Below are 24754 nucleotides of genomic sequence, written 5' to 3' on the forward strand. Positions count from 1 at the left end.
TTAACAGGACATGTTTCAGAAAAGATAGGATAATGTTTATTTTTCTGGGTTTGGGCTGACATGGCCTTGGATTTGGTAGCCTCACAACAATAGCCCATGCCTACATGGACCTAGATACTTATATTCTCAACTCTCAATAACTTGATAATGTGACTTTGTTCTCTTCGCCTTATCTAGATCCATGTAGGCATATCATATCAGACTAAAAATATTATATCAGATCATAAAAGTAAAAAATACTCACAGAAAACATAAAGACCAAACTAGATCAGGTCAAATCAGACTGAATTAGAAAAATCAGGTGAAAAGAACAACGCCTATGAAATGGTGTCCAATGACTCCAATATTCGAGTTTTAAAATTACACTCGGATGCAAGATGGAGGGTTTAGATACATGAATATTTACAACTTTACAAGTGACCATAGACTGTTTCATATTCTATAAGTGAATACGACGTGATTAAAACGTGACACAACTCACTTATAGTTGTAATGTAGGACACCATAAAATGCGTTCTATAATTCACTTGATTTTCACTTATTTTTCTGGACTTGTATTAGCTTAACTTATCCAAACTTAACCGAACTTGTTAAAACTTATCAAAACTAATTGCAGTTATAATTGTATTTGGGTAGCTATTGTTTTTTGTGAACTTATATTATCTGAACTTATTTTTTCTTAAATAAGTAGAAATAAGGTGAATATAACAGAGCGTAAGACTCATCATTCATGTAATCTCTTGTCCTTGTTTAATGGCCATCGCAAAACAATACTGGGTCATGGTACATGAAAGCTTTATTACCATGGAGGCCATAAGAGCTCCTTTGCTCCAACATTATAGAGAAAAGGCTTTTACAATGAGAAATGTAGATATATCCTAAAAAAAACTAAGAAAACTAGATATTACATAATCAGTACAATGTTTCATAAAATGTACTCCTGTAACTAAATTCTGTTAGTGACAAAGGAGCTTAACCATCTTGGGTTGCAGCTAATTGACACATTCATGTAGGCATGTGTCTTGGGCTCGACTTTTATGGGCCTGTGTTTTGGGCTCAATTCTTTATGGGCCTGGAGTCGAGGATAAAATTAAAGTGATCTTTAAGTAAATATCAAAGAAAAATGATCCATCAAATTAAGGTAGTAATTTCGAAAAAAAATGCTAAAGGATATCAAAAAATTCAAAATACGTCTCTCTTTCAATAAATATTCAATATGTCCAAGATGGTTGTATGGTAAAGAACATTGGTTTAAAGGAAAATATATATTTTTCCCGGTTCAGTACTGAATTGTCAATTTTGTAGGGTAAAATTGCCAATTCAAATGGCGAGTTACAGTTTGAATTGGCGAATTTGCTATACAACATTGTCAAATGAACATATGATTTTTCCATGCAACATCGCCATTTTAATTGGCGATTTTTCTTGTCCAACTTCACGATTGTTTGTGGGTAGTACATCGCCAACTCAATTAACGATATAAGTCTCTTATCTCGCCAACCCAATCAGCGACTAATTAAAGGTGGTAAAAATCAAATTTCCACACAAAGTGATTAATTTAATATCCAAAGTGATAAGAGGGAGTGAGAAGTTGTTTAAAGATGATGTAGAGGAAAGTCAAACCCCCACTAATTACTACAATTATGAGTCTTTGTCTTGATTAATCATCATCAACATTCATCATGCTCCTCCTCCCATCAACCAACCCATCATCATCTTTCTCTCTTTCTTCTCGTGGGTTTTGCGGACCCCACTTCACATAAAATCCCCCTTTTTTTTCACACAACAAAAAAAGCAAGAAAAAGAAATCTCCATACTTGCATTTTTGCTTTGTTTTCAGCATTTACCTCTTCCTCTTCTTGTCTTCTTCTTGATTTTTCAGGTAAAAAGATTAAATCTTCGAGTTGGTAAAATAAAAAAGCTTAAACTTTCCGGTGCTCAAAGCTGATTACTGATTAGATTCGTTTGAGAAGAATATGTCCCTTTCACTAGGTATTTGACTCTCTTTCTCTCTCTACCCTCTCTCTTCAAAAGGGGGGTTTGAAGATTTTTTTACCTAAAAGGAAATTTCGTTTTATTCTTTTTCCTTTTTTTGTTTTTGCACTGAACCCACTTTTGCTATGCTGTGTTATTGATTTCCTGGGAAAAAATTGGTTGGTATTAGTCTGTTTTTGTTGGGTTTTTGTTTGACCTAGCAAAATTCCAACTACCCAGAGTCCCTTTTTCCTTTTTCCTTTTTCCAGCATTTAATTGTTTATGCTTTTCAGGAGGTGTTCATAGTTGATTTGAATTTCTGGGTTTGACCTTAAATTCTGTTATTTTTGGTGGGTTTCCTGTGTTTTTTTTGGTGGTGGGGTGATTAAGTGGAAGAGGACCTAGTCAGCTTTGAATTTTGCCTCACAATTTGGATTGGATTGCTAAAATGTTGTTTTGTCTGTGTAGTTTGGAAAGATAAAGCTTTCTAAGGTGTGGACAGGGGCAATGGTGATGGTCTTATTGCGGCGCAACAGCTGCAGGGTTAAGCTGAAGTAATTCCTGATTGAATTTTCTCAGCACTCACCTTCTGATCTGGGTTTTGATTGCTGGATTACTGGTCAAAATCTTCTCCTCGCTTTGTTGAATTTTAAGGATAATTTGGTACTTCTTTGTTCTTTAATCTTTTATTTCTGGATTCTTTGTGGTTGTCAATTCTAGAAAGATTGAGGGTTTGAACATTTGGGGAAGTCTACTTAGGTTTGGTTGTTGGTGAACTTTGGTTGAACATCTTATTAGGGCATGCATTAATTTTAGCCTAAAAGAAAATTTTCTAGATTGTTTTGGAACTTTGATTTGGGTTTATTGGGAGGATAACAATGGAGGATAACAACAATGGAGATGATTGGAAACAGATGCTTAGAAAGATGCTTCCGCCCGGTGCATCGTTGCCTCAAGGAGTTGATAATCCAGAATATTCCATAGCTATAGAATATAAAGGTCCTGCAATATCTCAAGAAGTTCCTAGAATTGAACCTCTTGATGTAAATCCAAGGTTGATTCCAACTGCCTCCATTGCTGAACCACTTTCAGAGTCACAAAGACAATTCTTTGAGTCCGAACCACCGGTCATTGAACCGATCCCTTTACCCTTCTCTCGAATTGCCAGGGCAGTGGATTCACTTACTGATAGTCCTAGGTTATCTGGAAGTTCAGAATCTGTTGTTTCTGTGCTTCAAAATCCTGATTATTCTTCAGCTTCTCCTTCTCGGTCTCCTGGTTCGGGTCACAATACTGAAAATAATTCTGTAAACCAAACAGCTAATGAAGGGAGAAGGGAAAGGGTCCCTGTGGTCACCTTTAATACTGTGGATAGATCTGAAAGTGAAGACCTTGATGCCGAACCTCCAATCTATCCTGAATATGTTGGTTTTTCTACTGAAAAAAAGAAAAAGAAGAATGTAAAGGTTTGTTTTCGATGTGGAAAGGGAAAATGGGAAACAAAGGAGGCTTGTTTGGTTTGCGATGCTAAGTTTTGTAGTAACTGTGTGCTTCGGGCTATGGGGTCTATGCCTGAGGGGCGTAAATGTGTTACTTGTATTGGGAAGCCGATTGATGAATGGAAACGGCCTAAACTTGGGAAGAATTCTAGGGTTTTGTCTCGGTTATTGAGTCCTTTGGAAGTTAAGCAGATTATGATAGCTGAAAGGGAATGTTCTGCAAATCAACTTCGGCCCGAACAACTGATTGTAAACGGGTATCCTTTAAAGCCCGATGAAATGGCTGAGTTACTTGGCTGTCCTTTGCCACCTCAAAAGTTAAAGCCCGGGAGATATTGGTATGACAAAGAGTCTGGCCTCTGGGGAAAGGTCAGTTTTTGTTTGGAGGTGTTTACATGCAGTTAGCAATGGTGTTATTTTGCTGATTAATTTTTTTATTTTTTTTTTATGTGACAGGAGGGAGAGAAACCTGACAGAATCATCAGTTCAAATTTGAGTTTCAGTGGAAAACTGAGTCCCGAGGCAAGCAGAGGAAACACTGGAGTTTACATTAATGGTCGTGAGATTACAAAGCTTGAGCTAAGAGTGTTAAAGGTGAGGCATAGAAGCTAATTACAAGTATACCATTTTTATCTTTATGTCAATTAAGTTAAATTCTCTCTCTGCACCTTTTTTGTGCCAGAAGCATGAATTACCTGTTTCCGAAAAACCATCAAAATTGTTGGAAAGAGGAATATCATGTTAGTAGACTCTATAAAGACCCTTAATATAGAACTTTTGTCTGGTTACATTAACTACCTCACTCAAATTACTCCTCTAGGATCAGTTTGCAGAGACAGTGAATGTGTCCGCGTTATCATATACTTGGTTTTTCATAGAAAGACCATGTCTTTTTTTCCTAGAACTGATCTTATCTATTCAGATTTAGAACTTACCAAAAGGAAGGCAATGCTAATACTGGGAATTTGGGATTTCTAAGGAAGAAAATAACAGTGGCGGAGGGATTGCTTTGAGAAAGATGCTTATCTCTCTCGCTCTCTCTGCATTGAAAGTTTGAAACTAAGAAAACATCTGCCAGAAAATAAATTGATGAAGCAGAGGTGATCTCAGTCTTGATTAGTAGTTGAGCATGATTGACAAAATGATGATTAGAGGTGCAATGGTTATAAGGTTTAGTCAGAAATACTTTGAATACTTCATGCTTGATCAAGCTAGCAGAACAACGCCTTTTAGCTGTATAAAGTGGGACCAAAGATTTCTCAGGTTAAAGCTTTGTTCTATTCTCATCAAAGCAGTTTGCAATTCGCAGACTTTATGATATATGAATCATATGATTCTGAAATCTTTGGGGAACTGTTTAGGAGGTTTAGTGTGAGCTGGCTTGTATTGATCCAATTGTGGGGAAACTCAGTCATCTTAATCTTAGAACAGCTCAGTTGTCATGATACAGTTTTCTTACTGAGGAAGGGGCTTTTGTCAGCTTGACTAAGTGAAGTCCTTTTGATAGATGCCATATTCAAGATTTGTACTTTGTTTAGATTAAAGGCACTGAATATGGCAGACTGAATTACTAAGATAGAAAGACTTCGAAAGGAGGACCAGAGATCACTGTTATGAATTCAATTGCCTTCATAAATAAGGATGAGAGTGTATTTGAGGGAAGTTGATCTAGAATCCTGAATAAAGGAAGAAAACCTAGTGTGCAAGTACGAGCTTTGACCGGCAAAAGAGGTAAGTACCCATGTAAAGACCTATGTCCTTTTGGGTAATGGCTGTTTCTTGCTAACTTCTCTCTTAGCTTCTTTTCCCTTTTTTTGTTAAGAATTAAGATGATCACCTATTTCTTCCTATTTTACCTTTGGTCTCCAAGTGCCTGTCATATTTATTTGCATTTTTTGTACAGTACTCCCCTTAGCTATAATGTTTAGTTGCTTTGTGTTAGTACGTACATGAATGCACATTATTATCACCTTTTATCTTTTTTTCCTTGTGTTATCAGTATACTGCGAATTTGACAGAAAATATTTTTACATTATTAATGCAGCTGGCCAATGTCCAGTGTCCACGTGAAACTCATTTTTGGGTCTATGACGATGGCCGCTATGAGGAGGAAGGACAAAATAATATTAGGGGGAATATTTGGGAGAAGGTATGCATTGTCATTTGTCTAGTTTCCGGGTTTGTACAATTTCAAGTCTCAAACAAATAATTTTGATCTAATTCATTCTGGCACAGGCATCAACTCGCTTTGTCTGTGCATTGTTCTCTTTGCCTTTTCCCCAAGGCCAGTCTCATGGAGTTAGGGATGAGGCAAGCAATTATGGTGCTGTTGTGCCAACATATTTTGAACAGAAAAGAACGCAGAAACTTCTTCTTCTCGGACTAGAGGGGTCTGGAACTAGCACAATCTTCAAACAGGTATGTATGAGTGATTCATGTTCTTTTTCTGAAGAAAGTTTTTCAGTTCGATTGCATGTAACACCAGTAAACTCTTGAGGCTTGCTTATCACAAAGTTTTTAAGTTATTTGCTTAGTGGGATCTCTTTTGTTGTTGATTGAAAAATCAGTGCCCTCAAAAACCATTGCTTTTGATAGAATTAAGTGGTTTTTGTAAGTTTGGAGGTCAAAATCCCAAAACTTGATCAAGAACTTTTCTGAATGAAGTTTAGTTTTCTTTATCTATGTTATGGATGAAAATAAGGCTGATATTGTTGCAATTTTTCTATATCTATTGGGCTCATGTTACAATGTGTGACAGGCCAAATTTTTGTACGGGAACACGTTTACTGAAGAAGAACTGCAAGATATTAAATTGATGATTCAGAGCAATATGTATAAATATCTAAGTATATTGCTTGATGCAAGAGAGAGGTTTGAGGAAGAAGAAATGGCAAAGATGGAGATAAAAGAAGCACATGACGGAGATGGTGAATCAGGTAATAACTTAATATCAATTAGATATTCCCATTAAACTATAGACGGTAAGTATAAATTTCTCCACTCCTTCCCTGCCTTTCTCTATCTTTTCAACTTATATTCTGCAGCTTCTGCCAAGTTTTTATAACTTTTGTTCTCTTTTTAGATGGAAAAAATCTTCTTCAATTTTTTTTAAAAAAACTTCCAAATAAAAACTAGTTATTTAAATGGGCAAATATCATATTGAGAAGTCATCCAGAAAGTTCCGAAGTGAACAAAATGAGCGACATGATCAGTAGATTTGTTCTAAAAAGTTCTATGATTTCTTCCCAGACACAAGTTCCAGATGATTACTAAAAGGCAGGTTGTCAGAATACCTTCTGCCTGTTATCCTTCATAATCTACCAATTTTAGGCTGGAGTACCCAAGATTGTTTAGCTTGTTTAATGACTTTATCTTCCAGCCTTGTGAAGCAGATAATTCTGATTCCTCCGGAATTTTCTTTTCGTTATGAAGATGACCATTTTGCACCTAGCATTCATTTAATCCTTTAGTTAAGAAAAAATGTTGAGCTTTGTCATTTAGATATGGCATATTTCACAGAAAAACTCGTTTGGGCAATGCTAATTCAGCTCTTTTACGTTGGAAATTACTGACAGTATCTGAGCTTGAAATTAGGAATGCAAATGAGTGCACTGTAGGTAGCTTTTCATTTAGTGATATGATCTGCTTTTGTTTCCAGGTGGGACTTCAGAAGTAGAGTCCAACGGGACTGGTCAAAGCATATATTCTATTAACCCGAGGTTAAAGCATTTTTCTGACTGGTTATTGGACATCATTGCAACTGGTGATCTGGATGCATTTTTCCCTGCTGCAACAAGGGAGTATGCTCCTTTAGTTGAAGAAGTTTGGAAGGATTCTGCTATACAAGAAACATATAGAAGAAAGGATGCGCTACACTTCCTTCCGGATGTTGCTGAATACTTTTTAAGCCGGGTAAATTTCAGAAATTTGCCATTTCTCATGCAAAAAAAGAACTGTTAATGGTTCTAGGAGTTCATATCTGTTTCTTTGACACTTCTGAGAGTTAAGGTTTATGAAAATAAACTTAATAGAACAAATACTTCCTAAATTTACTTCTGTCTTGCCTGGTGGGTTATAGTGGGGTTAAATTATGTGCAGCTGTTAACTTTAGAAACTCGGACTTTTTTTGTAGAGTTGTGGGAAATAAAAGAAAACAAATGAAAAGGTAAAGTAAGACAGTATGTGAATACATGAAAGATACACCATTGAACCTTCATAAAGGATTTTGGTGACTTCTTTTATCAAGTTTTACAAAATGCATACGAAGTTTTTTTTTTTCACCGACTTTCTTTGTTGCATCATTGGACAGCTTTGATAAGGATATGATGTTTAAATTTTCAAATATAGATTTTGTTAGTAACTTGTACGCAATTATTATTCCGCAATTTGAATTATACACCCGGGTGCACAATGCACCCCGTTGAACATTCATTGAAAATCTAATGAACACGGAGAATGATTTCAATGTACATGTTCTATGGATTTGAACTATATGTTCATTGGCTATATGTTCTTTGGGTATGAACAATATGTTCTTTGTATTTGAACTATATGTTCATTTAAAAACAGGGTGCACAATGAGCATTGTGCACCTGGGTGCATAAACCATATTTTGTTATTATTCTTCCTTTTACATGTTTTTAATTCAGTGCTCATTGATGGACCTTGATGGTGACATGACTTCTTTCTAAAAAAAAATATGTGGATCTGTTTGTGTTGTTTGGTGTTGCATCTAGCTCACTTGGTTAACCTTTCAGGCTGTTGAGGTGTCGAGCAATGAATATGAACCTTCAGAGAGGGATATTTTGTATGCAGAAGGCGTGACTCAAGGAAATGGTTTGGCTTTTCTTGAATTCTCCCTTGATGACCGTAGCCCAATGTCTGAGTCATATACGGAGAATTTGGATGCAACCCCAACTTTGACCAAGTAATGTTCTTTAATCTTGATCTCTGATTTCAGTTTATGACTATGATTGGTTGTCCTTGTTTACAACAGCAAAGTTTAACATTTTTGTTTTAAGATCCTTTTTTTCGATGTTACTCGTGGGAAAACTCATACTTGTGTGTTTCTAGATTTTTAGTATGTCATTAGTGTTCCGTTTGGTTGAACAAAGAACATTCTGCTCCACATTCATTAAATAATGAGGGTTTTCCATTCCAAAAGAAGGAATATGATTTCCTCTAACATTACATTATCAAAGTCCAAATACAAGTTGCATACTTCCTCTGTTCTGTTTTAGTTGTAACCTTTACTGATCACCCCAACTTTTGCAATGCAAGTGGATAGGTAATAAATTACATTCATACCCCCATTTTCAGGAAAAAAATAGGGGAACATTTAGTTATGGAATATTGATGAGGGTATTTTAGTAAAGTTGCCAAAAATAGAAGGTCGCAACTAAAAAGAAACATCCCAAAGTATAAAAGTTGCAACTAAAAGAGAACGGAGGAAGTATACATGATTCACTTAAATGGAAATTGCATTAAGATACCTGTACCATTTTAATAATTTGCAAACAGAGAATTCAGCCCCGCCAGCTCCCCTTTCTTTGAAAATAAAAATCGTTTATATGTTTTGACTTTTGAGACTGAAAATTTCTCATAACCAAATGGAGCCGTTGCATGTGTATGTAAAATTTATGAGAATGATTAATAAGCGCTCACTATTAATCATATCTCCTTCATTATATGCTTAATAACTGAATTTGGAAAGGTAAAGGCGTATAGCCTTTTCTAAGGGTGATATTGTGATAAACAGCCTATTGTAGCCTATGTGTGTAACATGTTAGCTGCTTAAGCTCGGCTATGTCAAATTTTGGTTAGCTGAAATGGTCCTTTACTTTCTTTTTCTGAAAAGCAATCATCCTTTGCTTCAGTTTAGGAGTCGGTAGAGGTTCACCATGGAATTCAAACCATTGTAATTGTAATCCTTGTTAATCAAATCTATTTATTATGGCTTTTTGCATTTTTACTCTTGTGCTAGTAATTCAATAAGTAAAAGTTTACTTGTCATCAATCCTACAAAACTCAATGTCCATGTCTTCCTCATATGATTGTTCATTTATTTTTATTTATTTTGAATATTTTTTTTGCATTTTCGATTACTCCCTCCATATTTTTTTAGGAGTCACACTTACTACTTCCGGCCGTATTTTTTTTAGGAGTCACACTTCTATTTTTGGTAACTTTTACACCCACTCCTCAATTGTTTATTATTTTTTACTTTCCTATAACCCCACTTAAATCATAAATAATTTATTTTTGGTAACTTTTACACCCCCACTTGTCTTTTTTATATTTCTTTATTGTCAATTACCCCACTTACATCATTATTATATCAAATTCCTTAATAGTTAATACTTGTGCCGGTCAACATGTGACTCCTAAAAAATTACGGAGGGAGTATTTCTTATTGATCTTGTAAAAAGGACATTGTTGTTGAGTCTTTTCCCCCCTTCTTGAAGTTCTGTAATTACTGTGAAGTGAAATACGACTCTAACCCTACCACATACAGGTACCAATTGATCAGGTTAAATGCTAAGGGTATGAGCGAAGGATGCAAGTGGGTTGAAATGTTTGAAGATGTCCGTGCAGTCGTCTTCTGCGTAGCTCTAAGTGACTACGACCAAACATGGATTTCTCCAGATAATACTACTTGTACTGGTAGTGGAACTCTTCTTCAAAACAAAATAATACAGAGCAAAGAACTATTCGAGAAGATGATTATACACCCGTGTTTCAGAGACACCCCTTTTATTCTGGTATTAAACAAATACGACCTTTTCGAAGAACGGATTGGTAGGGCACCTTTAGGTACATGCGAATGGTTTAACGACTTCTGCCCTGTTCGAACTAGCACCTCTAATCAGTCATTAGCAAACCAAGCTTACTTTTACGTTGCAATGAAGTTTAAGGATCTTTATGCATCGGTTACTGGTAGGAAGCTTTTCGTATGGCAATCTAAGGCGAGGGATCGAGTTAATGTGGATGAAGGGTTTAAGTATTTAAGGGAGATTTTGAGGTGGGATGAGGAAAAATATGAGAACTTTTATGGTGGACCTGAAGATTCTTTTTACAGTACTGATATGAGTTCTTCACCTTATGTTGTCAGACAAGAAGAGTGAAGTGAAGTGAGTTCATGTGTATTTGTAACAGTGTATAAATGTCTGTATGTTTGTCTGTGTATGAGGTTTAGGGCTGATTTGGTTATGGCTTTTTAATGTCTGTTAAATCAGTTGTTTTTGTATTGCAACTACTCATTTGTAAAGGGTTGTTAATATTTGTTGAGGTTTTATGGAATCATGGGGTTGTAAGAGAACCCCATTGTAGGTGGAGAAAAGGATTGACTTGTCTGTGATTTGCCCCCTGCCCCCTTTTTTTTGTTCTGAAAATGCCTCTACATGAAGATGGCTGTGGGCCGGCCTGGGCCGAGGCTGACCCGGCATGAAGTCGTGAGCCATATGCCTAAACTGGACCGTATTTTTTTGGAAAATGCACGACAAAACACGATAATTTTAGGCTTAGACATGACGGCTTGGCACGTGGGCAGCCCGGACCTGTGTTCCATTTTTGGACTTTTTGGCCTGACTTGACACAGGTGGGTTTGGCATGTACCGAGCCCAAAGCCTGACCTGACCCATAATTATCTTTAACTCTACATCATAACTACATGTATCTGTTTTATCAAGTACCTAAAATCGAGTTCTGCCATGACTATGATACCTCTGAGAGGAAAGAGGTAGTGGTGGAATTTAATTCAACTAAGGTTAATTCATATAATTTGCGGGTGCAAAGCAAGTTATTCGTATCTAAAGATGGTCGTGGGTCGGGCTGAGCCTCGGGTTGTGGCATGAATGGGTCCGGCACACACCAAGACCGCTAATTTCCCGAAATTTAGTCGGTCAGGTTGTACTTTTTCCCAAAAAAATGGCCCATGGCCCACAATTTCGTGTCTACGTTGGGCAAGGCTTTTTGTACTGGGTTAGCCGGGCTTTTTGTACCAGATCAGGTCTGGCATCGAGTCGGGCCGGCCACAACCATCTTTATTCGTACCCAAACAGAGCTCATTTTCCGGTGTTAGTTCAAGTTTTTACCCTGTCTTGTAATCAACATCTTACACCATAAAACCTTGAAAATATGCATCTGAATTTCAGCTGGTACAACTTTTGTTGATTCAAGAACAAATGTCCTTTGACAATCTTGACATAATATAACGTTGAACCCCAACTATCAGTTTACACTTGAAAGAATTTGAGCCATTAAATTATTTTCATGGCCATTGAGAATCACTTGTTGAGTAAAATTGGATTACAAAGAGTTCATCACTGCTAAGCCTTTATGCTTGCCAAAGGCAGTCCATACATACATGAATACATTATTACTAGCCGTCACAGAAAAATCTGCCTAGGCAATAAGTTACAAAGGAACAACTGCAGTTTGAACAGAGCTAACAGGATTAACATACATGATACTAGACCTGATCATCACGAGCCCGGCCCGCTGGCCCAACCCGAAACACAGCAGGATTTGGATAGAATTTGTAGGCCTGATTTCAGTCCCGACAGCAGACATGATTTTCTAAGCCGTGCCCCGGCCCGAACCAGGCCCGCAATTTGATCAGGTTTACAATCTACATGATACACCTAATCTTTTGCCACGCCTATGATACAACATACATGATACATAATTATTACCCGATACAGAAAAGCTGCAAAGGCAATATGTTACAAAGGAGCACTGATTGAACAAAGTTGCATACATGGAATAACTAATCTTTTGCCAAATTGTGAATGTTTCACTGATTTTTCATCAAACATGAGAATCAGCAATGGTTTGAATAGGCGAACTTGGGTGGGAGAGTTAAAAGAGGTTCTTTTCCAGTAAGCCTCTGGGATGCCATCCCCAAAGCATAACCTAAGGCCTTTGCAACTGGAATAGCTACTGCATTTCCCACTTGCCGGTACCTGTTTCAAACATACAATATTTGTTTAAAAGGTGATTATGTAAGTCTCATCTCAACTGCTCTAGGGAAGTCTGTATACATGAAAGTAACTGGTTTATTATCATAGAACATACGTACACAATTGCCTACTGCGAGGTCATGATCCTAACTTCCTCACCGTCAGAAAAAGAGTGGGACAAGAGAGGGCATTTACACAAATAGCTAAAGAGTGATGTTCTCAAGGCACAAAAGGGAGGTTTTCTAAGACTATAATAAGTAGTGTCCAAGATAGTGGGACACTACTAGCAATGAAATCATGTTTTCTGCAATTGTTGCATTTTCATTTGGTACCAAACACAATAGTTTGGTAAAAGCAGGGTGGCACTCACAAGTCAACATTGTTGCATTTTCATTTGGTAAGAAACAACATAGTTTGGTACTCACAAGTCAAAGGTAAATGTTTACTTGGTGGGCCGAACTCATTAAATGAGATGAAGTTACCGTTTTAGCCTTAATTTTGTCTTCATGGACACTACTTGTCATAGTGTAAGACTTTCTCCACACAATGACACATGTAAGACGATTCGTCTAATTCCATGATAGGAGAATCTAGCAGCAAGTGTATTATTAAGTCAAGATAGCCATTTGGGATCCTAGAACTAGGAAACAAATAGTTATAACTTAATACCATTAAATTCTCCATGGAATGGAGACTAATGCAGAGAAGTTGATGACTTTGTTGAGTACCTAAGAAAGCTCCATTTTTTTCATTTTGTTTTCTGGGAAGGAATCAAGTTGCTAGTCTTTCCATATAATGCAATGCAGTAATCAAGTTTCATTTCACGGTGCAATTCTAGCCAGACAAGGTCAATCAACATTCCTGATCAAAGACATAGAATGATAGAATTCAACTGTGAAATTGCCTTGGATATGATAACTATACTATTTTAAGCATTTCAATCAAATAAAATAATTTCACAGCAATCTGACCTTTTTTTTACAGTTCCACAGAAGCGATAATCATCAGGAAATCCTTGCAGCCTTGCACACTCACGTACTGTAAGCACTCTATCTTGCTCGGGATGTAGTATTGCCTATATAACTATATTTGTCACAAAAATGACGGAAGATATTGTGTGCCTTTGAAGCAAGAATAGAGGAGAAGAAGGTACCTGACTGTGGCAATTGGGGTAGGTGACTATAGTTGGCATCGTCTCATCCCACCAGAGTCTTGCAAATGGTCTGCACATACAACCAGAATGTGTGAGGAGAAGATTTTCAAGACGAAACACACCAAATAAGGTTTTAAAGAGACGTTTTTCACCTTTTTGATTTTCCTTGCTCAAACGTGAACGCATACTCCGGAACCTAGAGCAACATAAGAGCATCAAAGTTATAGCTCATTGTCTTTTAGCAGGTATATCATACACAACATTAAGGTGAAAACACATATTATTTATTTACTTTTTCCCTTTGCTTTTATTAGATATGAAAACGCCATATATGACGTGGAAAATGGTGAAGGAGGACCAATAAACTACAACTAATGCCTTTATGGACATGATGTTATAAACATTGGAATAAAAGCACAAGTACTAGAAAAAAAAAATACCGAAAAAACGTCAAAAACAAGACATAGTACTAGAAGAATGTTGCCAGCCTACCGCTATATAGCATAATATCATTGAAATAAAAACACAAGTTGTTTCCCAACCATCCCGTAATAAATGGTGCACATTTGAAGTTAAAGCAGCTGAAAAAAGTGAACCTACAGTACAAACTTAAGACCTAAGCACAGAGGAAATTAAGGGTAAAAACACGAGGGATTCAGGAAGAAAAGTAAGATCATCAAAGGTAGAAATTGGAAAACGGCACTAATATGTAATGAAGAAAACAGTTAATTTACCATTGGCCTTCCAGAAGGCAAAAGCACAGGTTCTAGATTTGGATCACGCCGAACCACATTGTCGTTTTCCACGATCACGCCAGGGAGATCCCTGAAATTTGCTCCCTGAAACAGATACTCATTAGAAATTAGAATCACTATAAATTATAGATTATAGATTATGACAATCTGATCATGTTTTGAAGCTAACAGTAAATGAGATCAAACCTTTCTTCGTGGAATCCGACATACTCGTATATAGTCATCCTCAAATAACTGATGGGGTCGATGATCATAAAGTAGAGTTTCCTCTGGTTTTGATGCAGAGCAAATTATATCTGAACCACAGGGAAAAGTACCCAAAAAAATAATTAAGGGAACACCTTTTCCAAAAGCTAAGTACATAATACTATGATTTTATAAATTTAAGAAAAAAAAATTATATAAACTTCAAACGGGTAGAAAAGGAGGACGAAGGGTTATCACAAAGAAACTCTAAAAAAAAATTACGGATTAGAGTCGACTTCATTCTATTGGGGAGATATAGAGGAATTGGAAAGACTCAGACTGTGACGTCCTTTTGCGTTCTCCAGTATACTACAGACAAAGAAAATTGAATAGGCATCTTGCATAAGAGGATTTGTGGGGTTCATTTTAAATTCTATCTCTTACATAATATCAACATACTTCGTGAACATGATGGAATTTCTTCCGAGATTGTTACACAGAAAAGTATCCTACACACATCGTTACCATAAAATGAACATTGAGTGTTGGTGAAGCTAAATCGTATTTTGATTTTTTTTTAAGAGGAAATAAAAGAAGAAAAACTACATATAGGTGAACAATTCAAAATAAACAGCATTTTACCATATTTTGTTGACCTTATATACTTCTGAAATTCAGTCTTTGGAAGGCAACTATATGGCATTTCCTCCAAGGATTCATAGTTTGTCACCTGAAGTGTTCAATTGTGCCAATCATTATTTGGTATAAAAGCTATTATCGAAGTCATGATATAAAAAAAATTATAAGAACTAAGCATAGCAGGCTAATATAGAAATGAAGTTAATGCTTACTGCAGGAAGATCAGAGATGGCATCACCCAATAAAACAGCATCTTCTAATTCAGGAGGTTGGGCGCCCTCATCATAAGCTACAACATTCCTCTGCAATGTGATTTTCAAGAGTTAACGCCTTGTGTACTTCAACGCTAACAGTCCAAGCTAAGTGAAATAATGATACCTCAAATTCTAAAGGAGGCCAATATCTGACAACAACATCATGTGTTGGGAGTGGAAACGGGGGAAGTTCCTGCAATTGATAAGCAAATAGGGAAATTCCCTCAGGAAACAAGAAAATTTATTCTATGTAAATCAGTGTTAAAATGCTAAAGTTGTTCACAAATTCTTATTTACAAGTGGTGTACAATAAATATTGTACCCCGGATTAAAGTTAACTCAAAATGATTAAAAGTTACTCTTATATAGGTAAAAATTATCTATTTTTTAATGATAAATTTTATCATTTTAATAAAATTATTTGTTCAAAATCACTAACAATGTATAAAATTAATCATTTAACCCTTTAAAATGTTAACCTGACAACTTTTTTAATATAATATAAAAGTTAATCAAAACATATTAAAGTTACAAAAAAAAATTAGGTGAAAGTTACAAAAAAAACTGGGTAAAAGCTACTAATTTATTGTACACCTTGTGCGTGTAAGACCATTTGAAAGTTGTTTACCTCACTAGGAAGAGCACCCCAAAAGAAGACACGCAAGCGAAATTGAGGAAGACCATAACAACCTGCAGCAATTATTCCAACTCTAGCCTGATAATTCATATGCACCAAACGACTTAATGCGTATCTTCCAAGTGAACCTTTATCAAATTTTAAGATATCCAACACATTTTCCATTAGAACAAACTTAGGCTTTAGGTATTCCACTATGTCCATAAAGACTATTAGTTGACGATTCCTCTCATCAGTTAATGGGGCATCGACAGTTCTGAATCGGTTATACCCACTGATCCCTTGACATGGAGGCCCTCCACATATGACATCGACATCACCCTGGTACACATGATTTCATCAAATGTTAGGCGATATGTACAAGACTTTTTTAGAAATTTTCAAATAGTGTTTAACAGAAAAACTTACAGGGAGAGGCAATATTTTATTCTTGAACCCGTTTATGACAAATTCTTGTATCAGGTCTTCACAATTACTGAGGAAAACATACATTAGTAAGTCACCTGTATCTTACAGTCATACATACCCAAACGATTTCCAAACTAGACATAGTATTAGTCATAAAGATACCTCAATCCATCAATCGGTTCCCATGTATCTTCACTTGGACCAAATCCTTTCCAGCGCACCTAACACAGTGAAAGGAGATACACCACTATCAGATAAGACTTGGCTTTGCATTATGGTTATTCAGCTGATAGTTGATACCACAATCGAATTCTATTCAAGCTGATTCATCTAAAGATATAATAATTCACATCCCTTCTTGTGTCTAAATTCTAAAACATTCAGTCTAGTCTCTAAAGTTGACTAATCACTCAAGGCCAAGACAAATTTTATTAGCAGTGCAACTGTGTACATTCATCCTAGTAGTAGAAGAATATAGGTAACTTTTGCCAGGACAAAAATGATGTTTCTAAACGCTTGCATAGAGAGATAATTGGTACAACCGCAGTTATCTCGTTTTCATGATTAGTTTACCAAAATGTAAAAAAAAAAGCATAAATGTCGATTATGGACGAACCTTAAATTTCAGGCCTTGCTTTCCTGATTCATCAATATCGCCATAACAAATATCAACCAAGCTTGAAACCTCCAATTCATCAGCTCCACTTTCACTGTCTGGTTGACCATCTGAACAGGCTTCAGCTAAATCTGACACCTTTTGTGGAGAAGGAAATGGTTTTTGTTTCTCTTCTATGACAAACTTTTTGCACAGAATCTCCCAGTTCTTTAACAGCTCCAGAAAGTCATCAGCTGTTTCATTCTTAACCTGTTCAATTAAGAAACATGTCAATAACTACACCATGTAGCAACCAAATTTCTGGAGTGAAGCCGCATACTGCTTACTTGTATCTTAGAATGATTCAATTTCAAGCTTTCGCAAGCCCAGCTGTCAGCATCAATTGCCCATCTCTGACTCGAAACACAAAATTCGGCAATATCAATGCTAAAGTTGGGAGTAAAATTTTAAGTCACTTAAATTCGGGAATGTTTTTCCCTATTCTCTCTATATTAACGTCTCTTTATCTCTCTTTCTTAGTTTTGCTTATTAAATTACCGTTACAAGATTTGCACCGGAAAATCTAGCACCGAGGCATAACCCAGTTGACATTGCCCCACAGCCAGAATAAAGATCTAACATTGTTAACTCTGCATTGTACGTTTCACAAATAGATGTATTCTGATCTGCTACAGGAGAGCTGGGAAGGGAGAGGGTAGATTCAGTGCAGCCAAGTGACGGTAATATACTGCCGGCGGTAAAATTATCTGAAGCCACACAGAGGATAGTGTCATTTGGAGCAAAGGCATCCCAACCAGAGATATAAACATGATAAATAGTAGAATCTTTGGGAACACAACTTCATATAGAAAAAAGAACAATTTATCAAAAAATTAAGATTGCAAGCAAAGTGATATTCATAGTGTGTTTGGAGTCTTAAAGATGCATCTTTGCCTGTTTTTTATCATTGCCAAAAGCTCATCGCTTCTACCTTCATTATTTTGGGCTTTAATTTCTAGATTTTCAATTTGTTACATTTATGTATAAAAAGTTAGTAAAGCGTTTCTGCTACGGTGAGCAAAAAATTAAACTATGGACAAACACATCAGAAGAAACCACAATCTGGATTCAGGAAAGAATGTAACATCAATAAACTAAACCACCCCTGATTGGGGCATTGGTAAAATTTTGTATGAATGCAACATCAATAAACCCAAATATTCTAAGGCTACAGCTCTTAATAATCACCTGCCCTAGTTTGACTTGTGACTTGTGAGACCCAAACGGTAAGGAAAAAAACATCTATTATTAAAGTCTATCATGGAAAGCAATAACCTGCTACTAGTTGTTATAGCAGTAGTGTTTAGAAGTGCTTCTCATCTCAAGAAATAGAAATTGGGCCAAACAAAGAGAAAAAAAAAAATGACCAACAAGATTATCTTACCTCTTGGCAAATTGCGGAAAGTTGAGTAGTCCAAACAGTACTCCATATCATAATAGAAGTCAAATGGTTCAATAGAGCTTGAATTCAAGTTTAGCTACAAAACCATTGAGAAATTAAGTGGGAAATGTGAGATTCAACATCCAGAATGAGAAAATGGGATTTTTATGGGATTCGAAACAATGTTCTGTAGTAATTGGGTGTAAAAATATAAAAAACGAAAGGAGTATAACAAATCTACAATACCTTAAAAGAGGAAAATGATTACCTGGGGTGACATTTGTATCACATTCTGTTTAGACATTATGCAAGCTAACAAATTGTCATTCATGATACATGAGTAAAATATGCGCTTCTTGTCATGGAAAACAGCTGCTTCTTTCATCACCTGGAACAAATACCGAGATAAGGTGGCTAGTAATTTACACCAAAAAAATACTTGTACAAAATACGAACTACTTCCAAATGACTGGTATAACCACCGTATCCTCAGGTTTGTAGAACCACTGGGCCCTGAAATATTCTTCTCCTTCAATTGTTTGGAAAAATTCCACAATCCTTCCAATATGTTTTTGTGATCCTTCACCCTGAAAAGTGATTCAATAAGTACACTATTATAGACAACACATGACATGGTTACACAAAGTACCAGAAACTTGTATCTTACTTCAAAAAACTTCTGATTGTTCGCATAGTGATGTGTTGCACAAATTTCTGAAAATCAAAATGTTTTCCTCATTCTTTCCACAGTGTATGTTCAAATTTTGATTGACTTATAGTCACTATATCAAGTTTTAACGTCTAACAGTCTAAGAGCTCGATAAACCGACAATAATCATCATTTAGGCAATGGCGATTAAAGAAAATTGAACTTTCCTCATCTGAATGGCCTTTCGTCCGTCTCACATCCCATAGATTGATTTGGTTTGCTCAAAAAGACAAAAACACATTTAATTTGTACCTCCTTCTGTGATTCCACCAGTGTCCCTTGTTCATTAAATCTGTTACCATGAAAAGAGAGATGTCCCACCTCAGAGGCTCAGATTGAAATCATTTCCTCCGTAAGTTCATCCGAGAGGGGTTGCTATTGAATTGTAAAACACAACACCCTCTGTCCCTACTAAAGAATTAGGATACATATCTACTTGGGATGTCCATTATTAAGTTTTTTTTTTCTAGAGTTGGCCCCCACACCCACGCACTAATTTTTCTCGGCTTTTTCAATCTCCATATCATTTCCCTATGTAAATATTATTAAGTGATGGAGGTGGTAACTGCTTAATCAAAATTGCCTTGTGGTGTGGCAATTGGATTCACAATATGGTGCCTAGAACTGGTTATGAAAAACATGGCATTTGGAATATATTTATCCAGATAGCAGGTGAATTTTGGCATTTGGAAACACACAATCATTTTCATTTATTCCGTAAAGATATCCTTTGATAGATTATCCTGTGTCTTTAAGAGAGTGAGAAGAAAGAAAAGATATAAAGCTTAATTCAGAAGCTCACCCTTATTAGGGCACAATCTCCTAGATTAAAAATGCACCCTTTTATCTGTGCTTGGGTATAATGGCATTTCACTTCCAGCATTGGTTCATCCTCTTCCTTATCACTGCAAAGATTGCCAAAATCAGAAGACAACATCACCCGTAGATCAATATACAGTGAACACAAAAACGCAAAAGTTATATGCAACCACAGACTTCAAGAAACAGGAGACTGTAATCACAGAAACAAGTACAAATAATCACGCACTTTCCTGTCAAACTTCGCCCGTTAATTCTTCTATTCTGCATAGCTTCAAAGCATCCAATTTCAGAAATGAGTGCAAATGCTACATATGAATAAGCATGAAAAGAAAATAAAGCATCTACTTGGATTGTGCACGGCCCTAATTTGTCACTGGAGCCAAACAATCCAAGCCATAGTCTAGAAGATGTATTTTATTGCCAGATAAGGTCACAAAGTTTTTTTTTAAAAAAAGACCACGCACGGGATCCTGGTGCCCATTGTAAGTTGTGATAGTATGGTGAAACAATGAATGAAATATACTAATTAAGATTGTACTGTAAAGTAATACGAAGTATTTTTTTTTTTAGATCAAAACTAAAATAGTTACTCAAGGATTGTGTATTAAGCTAAAATTGTAACTTGACACTAAATGTGGTGACATCAACACCCAACAAGATTCATCTACCTTCGGTACCAATTAAGCTAAGTTGGTGTGTTCTACACAACACCGTGTTGTACACAACCTTGTGAGAAGAGGTCAAGAGGAGCAAGGTTGAATGCTATGGATTTTATTCTCCTTGCACCAAGTGTGAACATGTTATGATGCAAAATAAAGGATCCATACTCATTAGTCACCAATCCAAATACAAAAATGTATCGCTAATTCGCTTTGGCCTTTGCTTCTCCTGTGAATTTACTTTCTTTTTCCTTGGCAGGTGTATAAAAAACCTACAAAGGTATTGATACAGACCATGATCATCCTAAATCAAAGGGGATATGTAGTTTGTTTAGCTGGACAACGATGCATGTACACTTAATGTACATAGAATATTTTCTTCCTTTCTTTTCTGTCGTGTGGCAAATATCCCAATGACGGGAAAAACAATTGTAGAATCAAGAAAACATTCTAAGTACATTAAGTATACACATACCCTTATCCATGTTAACCCAAAGAGATTCTAAAGGGAAGTGATCATTCCAAAGAAGAACGAATTTCACTTCTTCCAAGGAAGAACGAACTTCACTTCTTCCAAGGAAATAGCATTTCTTAAAGTTAATGAATTTCACTTCTTCTCAGGAAATCATCATTTCTCAAAATTGAGTTTTACTTCTTCCAATGAAATCAGCATTTCTCAAAGAATCATTTACCATTAACAATTTAATATCATGCAAGATTGCAAGTAGAAAAAAAAGCTAACATAAATAGAAAGTTAGAGTGAAGATGACCTTCTTGGATTGATATCTCCCTCCCCATTTCTGAAGAGCCTCTTCCTCGAGAACCGGTTCCCCAACAAAGAAGCAATCCTCCCTTCTTCTACACACATTGATTTTCTCTTCCCTCACCTTTGGTTCTTCTTTTGGTGCTTTCTTCTTCTTCTTCTTCTTTGGTTTCTTCAATGAAAATCCCAATTCAAAATCATCACTTTCATCATAATCCACCCCAAGAGATGACGGCAACCCTCTCGGCGAACGTCTCAACACCTTATCTTCCTCAATTTCCCCCATTTTTTCCGGCAATGGTGAGCTCGGAGATTCCATCCCAAACAACTCTTCTTCAATTTCTTCAAATTCCACTGATTTTGTCAGTTTCAGTGACACCTTCTTCCCCAATTTCACTTCAATGCCAACCACTGTATTTGATTCTGGAGCAGAAAACCTAGGCGAACGTCTGAACATCTTATCTTCCTCAATTTTCCCCAAATTTTCCGCCATTGATAAGCTCGGAGATTTCATCCCCGATTTTCTTCTACTTAACCCACATTCCACCGATTTAATCAGTTTCAATGCCGCCCTTTTCCCCAATTTAGCTTCAGATTTTTCAATTGATTCCGATTTCGAAGCGGAAAACCTAGGCGAACGCCTCGCCACCTTATCCGTCAATAACAATAACCTGGGAGATTTCATCCCCAATTTCCTATCACGTTCCACCGATTTGATCAGCTTCAATGGCGTATTCTCTCCCAATTTAACTTTAATTCCAACGCCTGACTCCGATTTCAAACCCGAAAACCTAGGCGACTGCCTTACAGACTCCGGATTCAATTTCCTCTTCTTCGTACTCTCACCAGAATCGAGCTTCCTCTTACCATTAACAACACAACCAGGTGAATTCAACAATGTAGACCTACTACTACATTTCCCAGAATGAACACCATTGGAAAACCCCGTAAACCTCGGCGACCTCCTTACCGATGAAGTTAACAACAAAACTTTAGTCTCCGATTTTGATTTTCTGGGGTGGTGAACTTTGAGAGGCTGAGGAGTGTAATGTAGTTCATCGTCGTCAAAGGACGCAAAAACGAGGTCTGATTCAGAGGAATGATGAAGTTGCTTTGAAGATCTAGAAACTCTACTACTACTACTTCTACCGAGTGAGTTTTTCTGGGTTTGATTGCCATGCAATGTGGGAGGAGAGAGTACGCATCTGGGAGATCTTCTTAGAGTTTCATGCATTTTGTTTGTTTGGGGGTGAGAATTGGGAGAAAGAAGAAGAAGAAGAAGAAGAAGGTGAGATGGTGTGGTTGAATTTATGGGGAAGTTTGAAATGGGTGATAAAGGGAAAAAGAGTGGATGAGTGATGAGTGCAGAAATGTCTGCCACTGAAGAAGACGAAGGCATGGAAGTTCAGCTGTTTGTTTTGTTTGTTACAGTGGTGGGCCCAGGTGAAGTAACTACACGAGGGATACTATATTCCACCTTCTACTATATTCTCTTTCACATGTACTTTATTCCACTTTTTCATACAACTCAATCATCATTTGTACTTTATTCCACTTTTTCATGTACTATATTCCACTTTTCTTAAAATTAGTGTTTTTGGTCAAACAGGACGATAATTATGGGACGGAGGGAGTATGTGATATCTTGTTAGACTCGATCTAACGTATAACTAGTTTTTGGGCTCGGATTATGTCCCGGGTTATGACATGTATTATGATTATGAATTTATATGAAATCTACTACGTATGACTTAGTAATGTTCTGATTAAATTTTCTTATGTGTATACTCTTTTTTGAAAAGATAACATGTAATTTAGTATAGCTCAATGGTTAAGTATTTGGTGTTTAAACTTGGGGTCATGGATTCCGACTCCTACACTAACCATGTTTCAATTAGGTCACACACGACTATATTTTTTCTTAAGTATAAATCGCAAAATAAAGTCTCAATTGTGTCATGTAAATAAGAACGAAGGACATATGAATTAAGTTTTTTTATTAATTTTTCGCTTATAGAATTGGAGATATTTACATCTAAGTCACGTGTTGGAGACCGCAAAAAGTCAAATGGATCAAACAGTTAGGGCAGAGGGAGTACGTACGTAGTATACAGTGGCGAATCCAGAAATTGTACTAAGTGGGGTCACTATTACAAAATTACTGAAAAATTAACTAAATTAGGTACTTTTTAATACAAATTAGTCTAAAATTAACTAAAATTATGTAATTTTTTTGGCCAAGTGGGGTCAAGTGACCCCACTCCTTACACACTAGATCCGCCAGTGGTAGTATATGAAAATGAGCCGACTCAACCCAAAAAAACTTGACATTCCTTTCGTATTTTAATATGAGTTACACTCTCTAAAAGCGCTTGTATTTTTTATATGTTTCTTTCCAACTTTTTATTTCTTTCTTATCTCATGTCTCTACTTCCAAGCTCCAATTGTTATTGACATGTCTTATATGCAAGCAAATGCGTGTAAAATAAATCAAAAAATAATTAATGAGCAAGATGATGGATTTTTGGACGTAAATCATGGAGTGATTAACGAACTTTTCAAATTTTTATTATGTTTGTTTTATCAATAGTAATTTTAATATGTCAATCATGTCTAATTTGCCCATGTAATTTGTTATTATTAAGGGTATTTTAAACTATTCTGTAAGGGACACCAAAAAGTCATTTACTTTAATGACCTTATGAGTTTCCTTATAGAATAGAGATCTTTTTTTTTTTCCTACAATACAACAATTTATCCTTTATCATTTTCTTACAATAAATAATTAACCCACTACGCCACTTGCAAGTTAGTTTATTAATTTCAACTCATACCTCAAAGTAGGTTAATCTTTTCAACATTCCCTATTTGGGTCAATCAATTATGTCGGGTTGCTTGCTCCAAACAAATATTCAAATCCTCTTCATCTTGCATTCTTCAATTTACCGGGTCCTCCCTTATTGGTGTTGATAATTGGACCACATATAAGTCTGGCTGAGTTCCACACTAAAACCAATTGATGATAGGCGGAGTAGTCCAAAAATCTTATATGTTAGTCAATCTCTCTATTTCTCCAATGTGGTATAACTAGTCCCATACTCACACGTGGATTATATCCTTAACACTCTCATTCATATATGAGCCACCTTTAAGCTGTCTGTATAGGTCACACAACTTCCTTATTGGACCTTATTAACTTGAGGTCAAGCCCATACTTAGGCATTCACTTCTGTTTACTTGCCTCCAAACAGATCTTCGACTCTTCTCCATATTGTAAATCTTTAACATCGGTGGACCCTC

The 24754-nt window shown here is 36.3% G+C and overlaps 2 protein-coding genes across 4 annotated transcripts; one reads left to right on the forward strand and one right to left on the reverse strand.

The window, feature by feature from the left end:
- Positions 1-1671: 1671 nt before the first annotated feature.
- Positions 1672-10763, forward strand: LOC110791302 (extra-large guanine nucleotide-binding protein 3). Of its 2 annotated transcripts, XM_021996066.2 has the most exons (9): positions 1672-1992; positions 2443-3842; positions 3930-4067; positions 5518-5622; positions 5709-5891; positions 6232-6409; positions 7132-7385; positions 8231-8400; positions 9988-10763. In XM_021996066.2, the coding sequence occupies exons 2-9, from the start codon at positions 2853-2855 to the stop codon at positions 10595-10597; spliced, it is 2628 nt and encodes an 875-aa protein (XP_021851758.1). In that variant the 5' UTR covers positions 1672-1992; positions 2443-2852; the 3' UTR covers positions 10598-10763. The 2 variants fall into 2 exon arrangements, with proteins under 2 accessions (XP_021851758.1, XP_021851751.1); XM_021996059.2 differs by having other exon boundaries at positions 1732-3842.
- Positions 10764-11722: 959 nt separating this feature from the next.
- On the reverse strand, positions 11723-22879 carry LOC110791267 (DNA (cytosine-5)-methyltransferase CMT2). Of its 2 annotated transcripts, XR_008922912.1 has the most exons (22): positions 21462-22879; positions 20259-20293; positions 20013-20115; positions 18984-19088; positions 18770-18889; positions 18505-18598; positions 17619-17827; positions 17408-17473; positions 17082-17330; positions 16628-16686; positions 16466-16532; positions 16049-16378; positions 15545-15613; positions 15379-15468; positions 15170-15257; positions 14528-14637; positions 14321-14425; positions 13739-13782; positions 13587-13656; positions 13405-13508; positions 13162-13294; positions 12298-12436 (listed from the first exon to the last, which is right to left on the reverse strand). XR_008922912.1 is itself a non-coding variant. In XM_021996023.2 (21 exons), the coding sequence occupies exons 1-21, from the start codon at positions 22851-22853 to the stop codon at positions 12295-12297; spliced, it is 3651 nt and encodes a 1216-aa protein (XP_021851715.1). In that variant the 5' UTR covers positions 22854-22879; the 3' UTR covers positions 11723-12294. The 2 variants fall into 2 exon arrangements, 1 of the variants encoding a protein (XP_021851715.1); XM_021996023.2 differs by lacking the exon at positions 13162-13294 and having other exon boundaries at positions 11723-12436.
- Between the last annotated feature and the right edge of the window lie 1875 nt (positions 22880-24754).

Source organism: Spinacia oleracea, chromosome 6 (assembly GCF_020520425.1).
Source record: "Spinacia oleracea cultivar Varoflay chromosome 6, BTI_SOV_V1, whole genome shotgun sequence".
Classification (NCBI taxonomy): Eukaryota; Viridiplantae; Streptophyta; class Magnoliopsida; order Caryophyllales; family Amaranthaceae; genus Spinacia; species Spinacia oleracea.

Bases quoted from the DNA above. Each gene is read 5' to 3' on its own strand.
- LOC110791267 (XM_021996023.2), bottom strand. From the start codon at position 22,853: ATGCCTTCGTCTTCTTCAGTGGCAGACATTTCTGCACTCATCACTCAT. The intron at 16,687-17,081 runs GTTCGTCCATAA...TCACTGTGTTAG, and splicing joins AGCAAGGCCTGAAATTTAAG to GTGCGCTGGAAAGGATTTGG. The intron at 16,533-16,627 runs GTATCTTTATGA...TGTTTTCCTCAG, and splicing joins GAACCGATTGATGGATTGAG to TAATTGTGAAGACCTGATAC.
- LOC110791302 (XM_021996066.2), top strand. From the start codon at position 2,853: ATGGAGGATAACAACAATGGAGATGATTGGAAACAGATGCTTAGAAAG. The intron at 3,843-3,929 runs GTCAGTTTTTGT...TTTATGTGACAG, and splicing joins AGTCTGGCCTCTGGGGAAAG to GAGGGAGAGAAACCTGACAG. The intron at 8,401-9,987 runs GTAATGTTCTTT...TACCACATACAG, and splicing joins GCAACCCCAACTTTGACCAA to GTACCAATTGATCAGGTTAA.